We start from the raw sequence: 12,704 nt of genomic DNA on the forward strand, positions 1-12,704 counted from the left end.
TTGCTAACATCTAGATCTCAGCTGTGAGCCAGGATCCAAGACATATTAAGATGAGAAATTTCAACTGCTTTAAACTTTGCTTGAAACTGGTATAATTATCATGATTTCCCTGGAAGTAACTATGCAGAGCAGGGGGGTCAACTCATTTATTAAAAGGGTCGGATCTGACACAAATGGGACTTTGCGGGGCCAGCCCATACGTGTCATAAAATGTAATGTGAGGTAGCGGAGATATAAATTTTATAAAGGACACAGAAGAACACAATTAAAGATTTTATGTATTAAACTTAAAATACAAACATTCTTGAAACGATTGCAATGTTTTGTTTAAAATGGAAAGGTGGGGGAATAGTGCGATTTGACAATGCAATTTTTAAAATAAAACATCAAGAAAAAGCATAAAGATCTCAACAAAAACTAAAAAATATAAAATGCTCTGAACCTGGGAAAACAATGAAACGGCATACCAAGTTTCCCCTCCACCCTGGGGTCTACTCAGATTGGCGATGGCTCTCCAGTGTAATATCCTCCTCTGGCTGTGGGTTCCCAGGTTAGAGTACTTAATAGGTCAGGTCTATTGAGCAGAGACAAGTTGGCTCAGTGCATCAACCCTTTATTTACAAGGACACAACTTCAAGAAGAATGAGCTTCAGCTTGTCTTTGCTAGTTGCAGCAAGAAGCAAAGCTGTAAAGAAAATGCAGAGTGGATTTTTCATTAAGGTCTCTCTGCCCAGATAGATAGGACCCAGAGATGTTAATGGAAAATCCATTCCACATTTTCCTTGCAACTTTGTCTATGCTGCAATATGTTTCAATGGAGTGGAGATCAGTTTCACTTTTCAGCATTCCTATAGCCAGAGCATGGAACTTTGTCAGCCTTGCAGTTTCAAAGAATGAAGACAGTAGGGGAAGGAGGGGGGAGAAAAGAGCACTGAGGGCCTGATAGAAGAAGAAGATGATGATGATTGATGATGATGATATTGGATTCATACCCCGCCCTATACTCTGAATCTCAGAGTCTCAGAGCAGTTTACAATCTCCTTTTCCTTCCCCCCACCCAAAAAGACACCCTGTGAGGTAGGTGGGGCTGAGAGAGCTCTCCCAGAAGCTGCCCTTTCAAGGACAGCTCTGCAAGAGCTATGGCTGACCCAAGGCCATTCCAGCAGGTACAAGTGGAGGAGTGGGGAATCAAACCCAGTTCTCCCAGATAGGAGTCCACACACTTAACCACTACACCAAACTGGCTCTGGGCAGGCCAGTTCTGGCCTATGAGCTGGACATTTTGACAGCCCTGATGCAGAGTATTTTTTGCTAGGAAACATTACTCTTGAAAACTGACATGTCTTCAGTTCCTCTCATGGAGGCCACGTTAGTAAAAACAACCTCACTTATGTCATTCCACTCTCTAGATTGCATATGTCTTTACCTCAAAAATGGTTGCTTGGCAGAAAGCACAGCCACAGTATAGAGATAATATTTCTGAGTAACAATGTTGTTTGTTGAGGAGGCACAATCTAACTTGATGGACAGAGGAAAATCTAAAGAATAGGATATGAAACCAATTCTTCCTAGACTCTCACCCCTAAGCCAGCTCCACATCAGGAAGATTATTTACAGGTTCTGCAGTAGGAGTTTCTTGTAGGGTGTGTGCTTGGTATATTTTATTGGTATTTTGGGGGTATTTATTCAGATGAATACAGATTATACAATCTGATTTGGCTACCAAAATAGCCATAACAAAATAAAAGCTGATATTATTTAGGCCTGGCTAGAAAGCATTTGAAGTTTAAATGCCTTCTGAACTCCATTATACAGGGATGGTTCCTATAGGGTATAATGAAGCTAAATAAATTTGGGGTTTCTGAATATTTACCCGAATCCCAATATAATACTGATATTGGGATTTGGGAATATTTGGGAATACTAATATTTTTGAGGTCTAACAGATCTGAACTGGAAAAATGCCTTTTTTTTCTTTTTGCACACTCCTAGTTTCTTGGTTTCATTTCTGCTACCAGCTGCCACCAGTTCTTTGTGGAGAATTCTTGATATATCTGAAAATTGGTTGTTACCAACACTTACCTTGAATGTTCTGTGGATTATCAATGATGAAGTTCCCATTCCACACTACAGAAAGGTTCACTGGGAGGTCACTGATGTCATTCCCTTCATAGAAATACTACCAGAGAAGATGCAACAGAGCAAAGTGTTCATTAGTCACCCTTACACACAAAAGGACAGAAAAGAAACAAGAATCAAAACAGAGGAGAGCTTTACACTTTTCTGCCTCTTTCCAAAATATGCTGATCTGAATCCACTGCTGCCTGTGACCACAGGCCAAAAGTAAGACAGACAGGTCAGGTCAGATTCAAAACCCTCAAAATTCTCTTCCTCTGACAGCAGCACAATTTTCCCTTGCCTTTCCTGTTGCATGCTGCATCCCATAATTCTGCTAGCCAAAGGACCTTTGGGGGTGGGGTGGGGGGGAAGGACTATGGAGTTGGGTCCAATACCTCTCCTGGAAGTAATACCTGGAGAATTCTAAGAGAGTTTTTTTTAGGGGGGGGGCATCACTAGCAGCAGCAGAAGAATCTGTAGGAAAGGAGGAAATATAACCAAATTCACCTCATGTGCATAATTCTACTCAGATTACACACTTAATATTTTCATGTAACAGAATTTAATTACCTTGATGTAGAACACAGATTTTTAAAGGACACCCAGAATATACACAACCCATAACAAATTGAATTTCAAAGTCTCCAATGTTACAGCAGTCTTAGTGTATAACCCATGTGCAATGTTGTCAGCTTATACAAATAACAACTAAAGCTAAGTATCTGATTCTATGGAGCATTCATCAGTATACAGTGATATCCAGAGATCTGCTCCTCAGATGAGAGAAGCAGGAGAATATTATGACAAATGGTGTAAAATGAACAACCGTGACACCAAAAACTAAGCAACAGTTGGAGTCATCACTTTTTGCTCTCCAGAGCTGGCAATATTGGATTCTGCGCCTCCACGGGAGTACAGGAAATAAAGCTCCCATATAGGAAATGAAAATGTAACAGACCTAAAGAGGGCCAGGTCTCTGGGAGGGCTGGTTGTTGAGAGACACAAATTTGGAATTACATCTCCATCCGACAGCACATGCCCCTGCCCTTCCTCTCCAGTATTGAAAGATACACCCAATCTCTAGCCCAAGCCAAACTTCTGGCAGCCCCATCAATATTCCCTCCACAGTGCCTGCACGCGTGCGGAGGCTTAATCGATAGGAAGACAGGAAGGCAGTCGGAACCTTCCCTGACAGCTAATGACCTCCTTCGGCGAGAGATTCTCCGCTTCTCTCTGGAGAAAATGACAGGCGTGTCAGGAGAGATTAAATGAAAGATTCATGGCTTGCTGGAGTTTGTTAGGGAGCCCTGGATGCTACAGAATCGCTCTTTGCAGTTTGGAATTCCCCCCTCCCTCCAGGAGCCCCTGGCTGTGAATTGTCTTGTGACACAAGCATCACAGCAGCATGTGTCCATCCCCTTCTACGTCTCTCTAGGATGAGCTCTAGCCCCTTGCTCCTCAACTAAACTCCCAGTTTCTGTTCCTCGGTTTCTTGTCATAGCTTTTCTGTATTTAATTCAGTGATAACTGATATCTATAAAGCATTCATACATAAACATGAAACTTGCACTTAACACAGACTGGAAGGGAAACACACAGCCCCTAAAAAAAGGGGGGGAAACCCCTGAGCAAAAGTGATGAGGTTGTTTCAAATAATACAAACACTCCATGGTTTTAAAATCCCATGGTCTTTAAAGTCTAGTTATTGCAAAATAACACTTTTATAAACCATAAAACGTATTTTTAAAAAAAAGAATGTCACAAACATGTTTACTTCTGAAGATTTTGTTCCAAACTGTGAAATTCAGATATGACTGGCCCAAATCTCTTTCTGTCTCAGGCCCATTACACACACACACACACATCCTAGTGCAGATTTTCAGAGCAGTAAGCCTTTAATCTTGACCTTGGATTCTGTGCCTGCCTTACACACCATTTTTTTCCTCTGGTGTATTTATTCTGCAGCTACAATTTTAAAAACCCACACTTTCCTAAACTGGGGTGAAACATCACTTGTGGCATGTTGGGGGTGGTGTCCAAAGTGGTTTTTTTTTAATTATGCAGTTGCCCTATTGCAGCATTGCAGTAGCATCCAACAAGCGCCTTCCATTCAAATCCTCACGCTTCAGGTTTTATGCATGCATTTTAGTGCTAGTTCATTGATTGAAAGGGAACAGAAAAGAATCAGGCAAAGGGGGGGAACCAGTGTGGAAACTAACCAGTGTGGGCAGAACTATCTTAATGTGGGAGTGCAAGTGACCTTTGAGGGGCAGCAAAAGGGGGGGGGGAATCTGAGGGAATCTGTACAATTGTGAATTACCTTTGGTTTGGAAGTAAAAGAAGGGAAAAACTGGCACAAAAGCATTCTTAGAAAACCTGGGGAAACAGTGACCAGAAAGTGAACTGGGTGCTGAAGGGAGGAAAATCAATGTAGAATAGCACAACGAAAACTCAATGGACATGTATGGGAAAGTGAAGGAAAACACCCATGCATAATAGGCCTAGGATTCCACTCTCCACACTATTCTCCCATTAGTAAAATGTAGACACCAGAAGGTATCAAAGAAGGCAGTGGTGCCCAATTATTTTGATAGAAGGAACAGGGAGGACATATTTCGTCAAAAAAATTTTTTTTAATCCAATGACTGCATACAAGTGAGTAGGACATCAGCTTTCACATTGCTGTTGGGTTTGATCAATATGACAATTCTGCACAAATCACCACAGTTACTCCTAGGCCTCCACTAAGCCTAGGTCAGTGCTCCACCAGGACTTCAAAGCTACCATGTCTCTCCTGAAGAAGGTAATTTATGGGACCCAGGTCATTTTCACTTCTGGAGGGAAGACCCTATTACTGGCCAGCGCTGGAAAGTGTTTGTGTATGGCAGTGGTGCAAGTGGAGGGCTGGTATCTGGGACAGATGTCTCCCATAATCATCTATATTCCCCTTCACAGAGTTCCATTAGGTTTTAACAGCTAGGGTTGCTAGATCTGGGGTTGGAAATACCTGGAGATTTGAGGGATGGAGTTTTTTTTTTGGGGGGGGGGGTGCTTGGGGAGGGGAGTGACCTCTAAGGTACAATGCCATGCAGTCCACTTTCCAAAGCAACCATTTTCTCCAAGTGAATATCTCTGTCACCTGGAGATCAGTTGTAATCTCAGGAGGTCTCCAGCTGTCTTCTGAAGGCTTGACAGCCCTAGCTACAGCACCTTGTTAAGATTCCTTTTGGATATTCTACTGAACATTCTACTAGTGGACCTCCTGATGGCACCTGGGCTTTGGCTACTGTGTGACAAAGAGTGATGGACTGGATGGGCCATTGGCCTGATTGGGCATGGCTCCTCTTAGGTTCTTGTTCTATGTTAACAAATCAACAACAAAAATGTAACCCTGCATCTCAGCAGCTGGTTTTACTGTAAACAGCTCTGGGGAGCAATCTAATAGAAAATCAGGATCTAAATACACACACACACACATAACCACGCAAACTAATTTTGCTGTTCTCTCAATATTCCAAACCAAATTAACAAGACAGGTCAGCACCAGCATGGCTTGAAGTCCTTCTCAGAGGTCACTTAACAACTCTGACCTCCTTGAATTCTTATACATAGCACAGACCTTGGCTCTGTAAAGTCTAAGCAACTTCCCACATGCTACAGAATGGAATAGGCCAGGAAAGTCCAGCTGTGGATGGTACAACTTCCATTACCCAAATAGCCCAGGGAACAATAAAATATTAATCAAAAGTTCTGAAAAATGCATTGCTAAGGTCTGTGTGCACAAGGTGAATATGATCACAAGAATTTGCAGATAACTGATGTTTGTATGATGGAGAAGGAGGGTTTATGCATATATTTTTATCCATTTCTTTGTAGTTCTTTCCCACTAATTAGAGATAAGAAGCCCCCTACAAGAATAACCCAGGAAGCTAGGTATATTTGCATTAAGGAGAAGGGACCATCATTCAGTAAGTGGGAAGTATGGGGGTGGGGGGGCAGCAGAGAAGGATTTAGCTGTGACGAGCAGCGTGGCAGCATAAGTGAAATTGGCATTTTCAATTTGTACTCTGACATGTCTCATTTGGGGCCCTGGCATCTCAGGAAGGCATACAGCCTGCAGCTGTCCGAAACACTTATTTGCATTTCTCTGCCCTGGCTCCTTTTGGAAATGAGTTCCCTTCTGATTTGGGTGGGGGGCTTGGTAGATTATTTAACTCTTCAGTTACTTGCCCTGAAGCAAAAAACTCACACAAAAGGAAGGGAGGGATGAAATTCACAGGGTTGCCTGAGATAATACATGCTCTCCATCCTTAGAAGATCCTTCCCAGCGGTAATGAAGATGTATGGAGATTCACAGCAACATATGGCAAAGGAGAATGATAGAAACAAAATGAGGATTCACAACCCAAGCAATGAATATTCAGGACACGTGTCTTGCAGCCACTGGGTGCACAGCTAATACTCAGGGAAAGAACATTAAGGGCTATCACCATCCAGACTGTTTCTAAAATGAATTTTGTTTTATCATCAACATTATTGAGATTTTAACCCTGAAATAAGCTTGAACTAACCTTGCAATAGGGGTGGTCATCTACATTATTTCCTAAAAATTCTGCCTATAAACAGGTGTTGTTATAACATTCTGTTGTGTTTCTCCAGCTGGAGATACAATGGGATTGTTGTAGCTGTTGCAAGTCTTAGAGCTCTTCATCCCCCCTCAACTTCTCACTGGTGCAAGAGGGAGATACTGAGACACAAGGGCAATGATTAGGCCATGCCTAGGGACCTGCAGGAAACTGTTACTGACTACAGGCAACCTGGCAAGTACCTCATTAAGGAGGCTGAGTTGAGCCCACAAGAATATTCAAATTGTGATCTTCATTCCCATTGTACCACTGCAGATCGTGCAATGGTTAGAACAAAGATTGTCACTGGACTTCCGGGGTTGGAAAATGCTGAGCTGAATTGCTTCTCAGAAGGGGAGCAGGCTGGGGCTTCTGTTCAGGATAGTGGAGGGCGATTTAATGCCTACTGCCTACTTTTCTCAGTCAGAGATCAGTCCAAGATACGCATAGGAAACTCTGAGGAGATTTACCTTGGCTAAAAGGGAGTCCTGGGGGGGGAGGGGCTCTTTTGAGGCTTTGAGGGGTCTCCGGAGACGAGTTGCATATTCATCATCTGCAGAAGTTTCCAGAGTCATTTATTTGACATAAGGTCAACAGGATCCTAACCTTCTTTGAGACTGCTAAACATCTAAAGCTATACAAGACCGGTGTTGGATCTGGATAACTGCAGAAAAAGGTACTGATGACTATCTTCATTCTGGGACTATTTAAAGTTAAACAAAATAAAATCAGAAGGTGGGAAATAGAGATTCAGAAAGTTTGGAAGAAGAAGGGGAGAAGGGGCGAAATATGAACTTTGTAAATTTAAAGGACAGTGCTAAAAAGTGGAAAGGGATTTATTGTTTTGTCTACTTGCGGTTTTGGTGAAAAAGCCCCATTGTCACAGATTTGCAGCTCTCACAGTCAACACAGGAAATACGTCAAACATCGCGAGATCTTTTTACCAGTGAAAACGGGATTAAGCAGGAAGTGTCGGATGGAAGAGGGAAATCATTGAAGCCGTTAGTCTACTCTAGGACTATAATATCATAGAAAAACATCAGCGGCCATTGCTAGCAGGTCAAAATTTAAAGTTTTTAAAGTGTTCGGGACATTAAAAATTGGTGAAGCTGACAGAGGTGACAATTATAAGGTAAATACTATTGGGCATTATTGCTGATAATTATTTTAGAAGCCTTTTGAAGGAAATTTTTTTTAAAGGGAAGCAGAAAGTCGCGACCACCATTTTGGAAGAAATAAAAACTTTAAAAATTAATATCTGAGCCCAGGAGGCTCTGAGGACGGCGAAATTAGGCTTATTGAAAGGGCAAGTCTTACTCTATCAAACCTGATAGTTTAAATTTAATTTGGAGAGATCAAAATTTTCGGTGTTTTTTTAAATGTCAGAGCATAAGTTAACCCGTGCAAGCACTGCCTCAATGGAGAAAATGCAAGAGCAATTAGAAGCAATGGAAGCAAGGATGATGAAAGGGCTGAGAGACATGATAACTGCTTCTAAAAAAGAAATTAGAAAAGACATTGAAGAGCTAAGGAAAGATATAGAAGATCTCAGAAATGAGACTGTGGTAACATCAAAGAAAGTGCAAGAGGTGGAAGAGAGAGTGAAAGTACATGATTCCACCTTGCTAAAAATGCAAGAAAAGGTGGCAATTCATGACTGCAAATTGATGGAAATCCCGATACGTCTGAGAGGAGTACCTGAAGATGAAGAGACTGATTTGAAAGGATATATAATAAGAATAATTACAGAATTTTTTGAGGAAGATCCTGAAGGAACTAGAAGCATGTATGACTATATGTATAGAGTGAACTCACTATATGCCAAGAAAAATAATCTACCAAGAGATGTAATTATAAGATATATGACAAAAGAAATGGTGGGAAAAATCTTGAATAAAAATTTTGAAAAGACACTGATAGTGTGAGGCAGCAGAGTAAGAATCATGAAAGAATTGCCAAGACAAGTGATAAATGACAGAAAAGCATACAAAAAATTGACAGAAAAACTACGTGACAATGAAATGAGGTATAGATGGATAATACCTGAGGGTCTGAGCTTTGAGCTGCAAGGAAAAAGGATTAAAATTACAAGCACTGCGTAGGTTTTATGAAGAACATAAAGAATTTGCACCATGATGGATTACAAATTATTATCTTGGAATGTAAATGGACTAAATTCACCACAAAAAAGAAAGGCAATGTTTCATTTGATTAAAAAGCAAAATCGTAATATAGTTTGTTTACAAGAAGTGCATATCAAACAAAAGGATTACAAATTTTTATGGAATAAACAACTGGGACTAGAATTTTATTCATTGGCTGAACAGAAGAAAAGGGGAGTGATTTTCTATATTAAACAAGAATTGGAGCCGAAATTAGTGTTTAAAGATAAAGACGGAAGATTTGTAGCGGTAGAAATAATATTAAATGCAAAAAAAACCCGTTGGTATTGGGACTGGATGCACCAAATGGTGCAAAGGATGCTTTTTAAAAAGACATTACGCAACAATTTGATGAATTGATTTATGACCAAGTTTTGATAATGGGGGACTTTAATGGAACAATTAAGAACACACTGGATAGGTCTGGAGGGAAAAAAATAATAAGGAAGGAAAATTGCCAAAGTCTTTCTTTGAATTGGTCAAGCAAGAAAATTTGGAGGATATATGGAGGAAATTTAATCCTGAAGTGTGGGACTATACCTTTTTTTCAGCAAGACATAAAACTTTTTCCAGAATTGACATGTTGTGGGGCACTAAAACTTAGGCCTTATAACAAAGAAAATAGAGATTTTACCTAAAATTGGGGCTGACCGTAACCCAATAATGTGGATTGCAAAATTGTCTAAGAAGTTGAGAAGATAGAGATTGAATGAAGATTTACTACAGAATAAAGAAATAGTGACATCTCTAGAAAATGACACTAAAGCTTTCTTCCAAATAAACGATAAAGAGGATGTAGAATTTCAGATGGTCTGGGATGCTTATAAAGCAGTAATGAGAGGAATATTGATTACATTGAATAACAAAGATAAGAGGGCAAAAGAAAAACAGATGTTGGACATTCAAAATGAAATAAAGAAAAAAGAAGGGGAACTGAGAAAAAGGCCAGGGAAAAAGAAAATTATAAGGGAGATTACAATATTACAAACGCAAATGAGACATTTGTTAAATGAAGCACTGGAATGGAAACTGTAAAGATTGCTGCAGAAATCTTTCAAGGGAGCAAACAAACCCAGAAAATATTTGGCCTGGCAACTGAAGAAAAAGAGAGAAAGTAAAATTATTAATAAAATTGTGGTGGATGGAAGAGAGGTGGTAGATCAAGAAGGAATAAAGAGAGAATTCTTTAAGTATTATGCCAAGTACTATAGATAGTACCAGCAGAAGTGATAAAAATAACAGCTGAGACGGGTGAAGAAAAGTGGTTGTCATATAATCAACTATTAAAAATACAAAGTGGCAAAATAGAATTGAAAACTGTTGAAGAGCTGAATAATAAATATGATTGGTTTCAAATGCAACAAATAAAGAGCTTGGTGGAGAATGACATTAAAACCAAAGGAATAAAAAAACAGCAAACAGAAATGGAAAATGTTCTGCTTGGAGACAACGAAAAATTAATTTCAAAATTATATAAATTACTTTTAAAATGGTCTACAAAGATAAAGTAGTGAAATCTCAAATGATTAAGTGGGCAATTAATGTAAATAAAGAAATACAGATGGAAACTTGGGAATATTTGTGGAAGAGATCTATGAAGCTTTCAACGTGTCATAGTATTAAAGAGAACTGTTTAAAAATGATGTGCAGATGGTATATGACTCCTAAGAAATTGGCAAATAATAAGATGCCAGACAGATGTTGGAAATGCAAAAAACATGAAGGTTCTTTCGACCATATGTGGTGGACTTGTGAAAGAGCAAAAAAAGTATTGGCAGATGATTCAACAAGAAATTTCTAGGATCTTGGGATATGAATTTAAGAAAGTTGCAGAGACTTTTCTGTTGGGATTACAAATGGAAAAATTTCCAAAAGAAGATAGAACTATAATTTGGTACTTGCTTTCAGCTGCTAGGACATTATATGTGCAGTTGTGGAATCAAGAAAAAATACCAGAAAAATGGGATTGGATTGTAAAAGTTATGACATGGAGTAAAATGGAGAAATTAACAAGAATTTTAAGAGACTATGATTTAGAAGTTTTTAAGATGGAGTGGAAAAAGTTCAGAAGATATGTAGAAAAGGAGTGGAAAATAAAAGGACATTGGACAATTTTTGATAATGATTAAGTCTTAGAAAAAAGAAGAATATTAATTTTTGTTTTTATTAGTTAAGGGTACCTTTAAACATTAGTACTTTAAGTAAATAATACCGGCGGGGGTCAAGTAACAAGGGGGAGGGGTGGGTAGAAAGTAATATATGGGATAGATAAAAGAAGTTATTAATGATGCAAGAAATATAATTTGTTACCATATGTTACCAAATAAAATTGTTTTAACATAAAAAGAACCAAGACTGTCACTCATTATGATGACCCAGTTGGCTCCAATATTGCCTAAAATGCTCAGGGCTCTTTACTGTGTGTTTCTTCAGCTTTTAAAATCTCTCTTGAACTCCCAGTATTTTGCTAGACTGCACCACTAAATAAAGCAAATTGCAGAGTAGGAAAGGGGAATCTCGTGCAACTTGTGATACGCACCAGTCAAGAACGCCTAGAGATATAATTCCCACCCACCCACCTTTTGGAGAGGGAAAGTGAAATTTGGGAGGAAATTGAAACATATGCAGTACTTACTTTTCTATCAAACCTAAACTTTTTGTACTGATCTAACCACATAAAAGCATCAACATAAAAGTAGCATGTAAAATGGCACTATTTGGCATATTTACAAAATTTAGAATTATAAATATCTTCATTTTCTATGAGAAAAACTGCAAGTATATCCCGGACTTCAGAAAGAGTTGCAAACTGCTACCAAAGCACATGGTAATTTTTGCCATCACAGAGGTAGAAAAAAAATAAATTGAAAGGAGAAAAATTCTACAATATACAAAAGAAAGTGTATTTGGACAAAAGCTCTTATTGAGCCACAATAAGTAGGACTACTCTAGCATGTTTGGATTCTAAACTAAACTTTATAACATAAAAGACACTGAATTCTTTAACAATGAATTATCATTAAACACATAGTGGTGGGGAGGGTTCAGCGCTCCCAAATTTTTCAATTTTTCCACTGGGAAAACTGAAACAGTCCTCAGAAATGTTCATGGTGAAATGAAATGTGAATGAGTTTTTCTCACTCAAATATACAAAAAAGTTCCTATAATTTGTTTTTCAGGGGTCCTCCCAATTTTTCAATTGTTTCAACAAAAAATTGAAAAAAAATCTCCTAGGGAAAAACAATCCCCCTCCTTTAAAAATAATCTGTTGGTTCCCTTCCCCCCATCAGGTCTTCACATCTCTAAAAAGACCAAGAGATCTTTAAAGACAGGCTAAAGTAGGTCAGGAAAAGTACATATCTAAATATAATCCACTGAGGCTGCACTCTTGAGAGCAAGTTCCACTAGATTATGTGTGATGTATTCTGAGTACATGTGCATAGAACTAACTATGTTTGTAACCGTGTTGCTATCAGTCACTGGATCAAATGAGTACCAAGAGCTGATTATAATTTTAAAAATAAATAAGAGTCAAATTTGTATAGATCCAACTTTAATAGGGCTCCTGGGCTCTGAATGGTTCCAAGGAATAAATAATGAAACTCAGGAAGTCCCATATCAGCCTGCCTGTCAGCGAAGATCAACATCAGAGGCCCTGTTCTGCTTGCCCTCGCCTTCTAATGGAACCAGAACCAACCAGGGGTAAGGCCCTTTCTGTGGCTCTGCAATTCTGGAGTTAACTCTCTCTGCAACAATACTGTCTGGTACCTGAGTTGTTAACCTTCAGGCATCAAATTAA

The 12,704-nt window shown here is 39.1% G+C and overlaps 1 protein-coding gene across 8 annotated transcripts in view; it reads right to left on the minus strand.

Moving 5' to 3' along the window:
• The window catches only part of PLXNA1 (plexin A1), a 483,656-nt gene that overhangs the window by 110,181 nt on the left and 360,771 nt on the right, over positions 1-12,704 (minus strand). For all 8 annotated transcript variants that reach the window (XM_060239681.1, XM_060239686.1, XM_060239682.1 and 5 more), the window contains exon 11: positions 2,083-2,179. In XM_060239681.1, coding sequence (XP_060095664.1) covers positions 2,083-2,179 — 97 coding nt within the window. The remainder of the gene's footprint in view (positions 1-2,082; positions 2,180-12,704) is intronic.

Source organism: Heteronotia binoei, chromosome 5 (assembly GCF_032191835.1).
Source record: "Heteronotia binoei isolate CCM8104 ecotype False Entrance Well chromosome 5, APGP_CSIRO_Hbin_v1, whole genome shotgun sequence".
NCBI classification, from domain to species: Eukaryota; Metazoa; Chordata; class Lepidosauria; order Squamata; family Gekkonidae; genus Heteronotia; species Heteronotia binoei.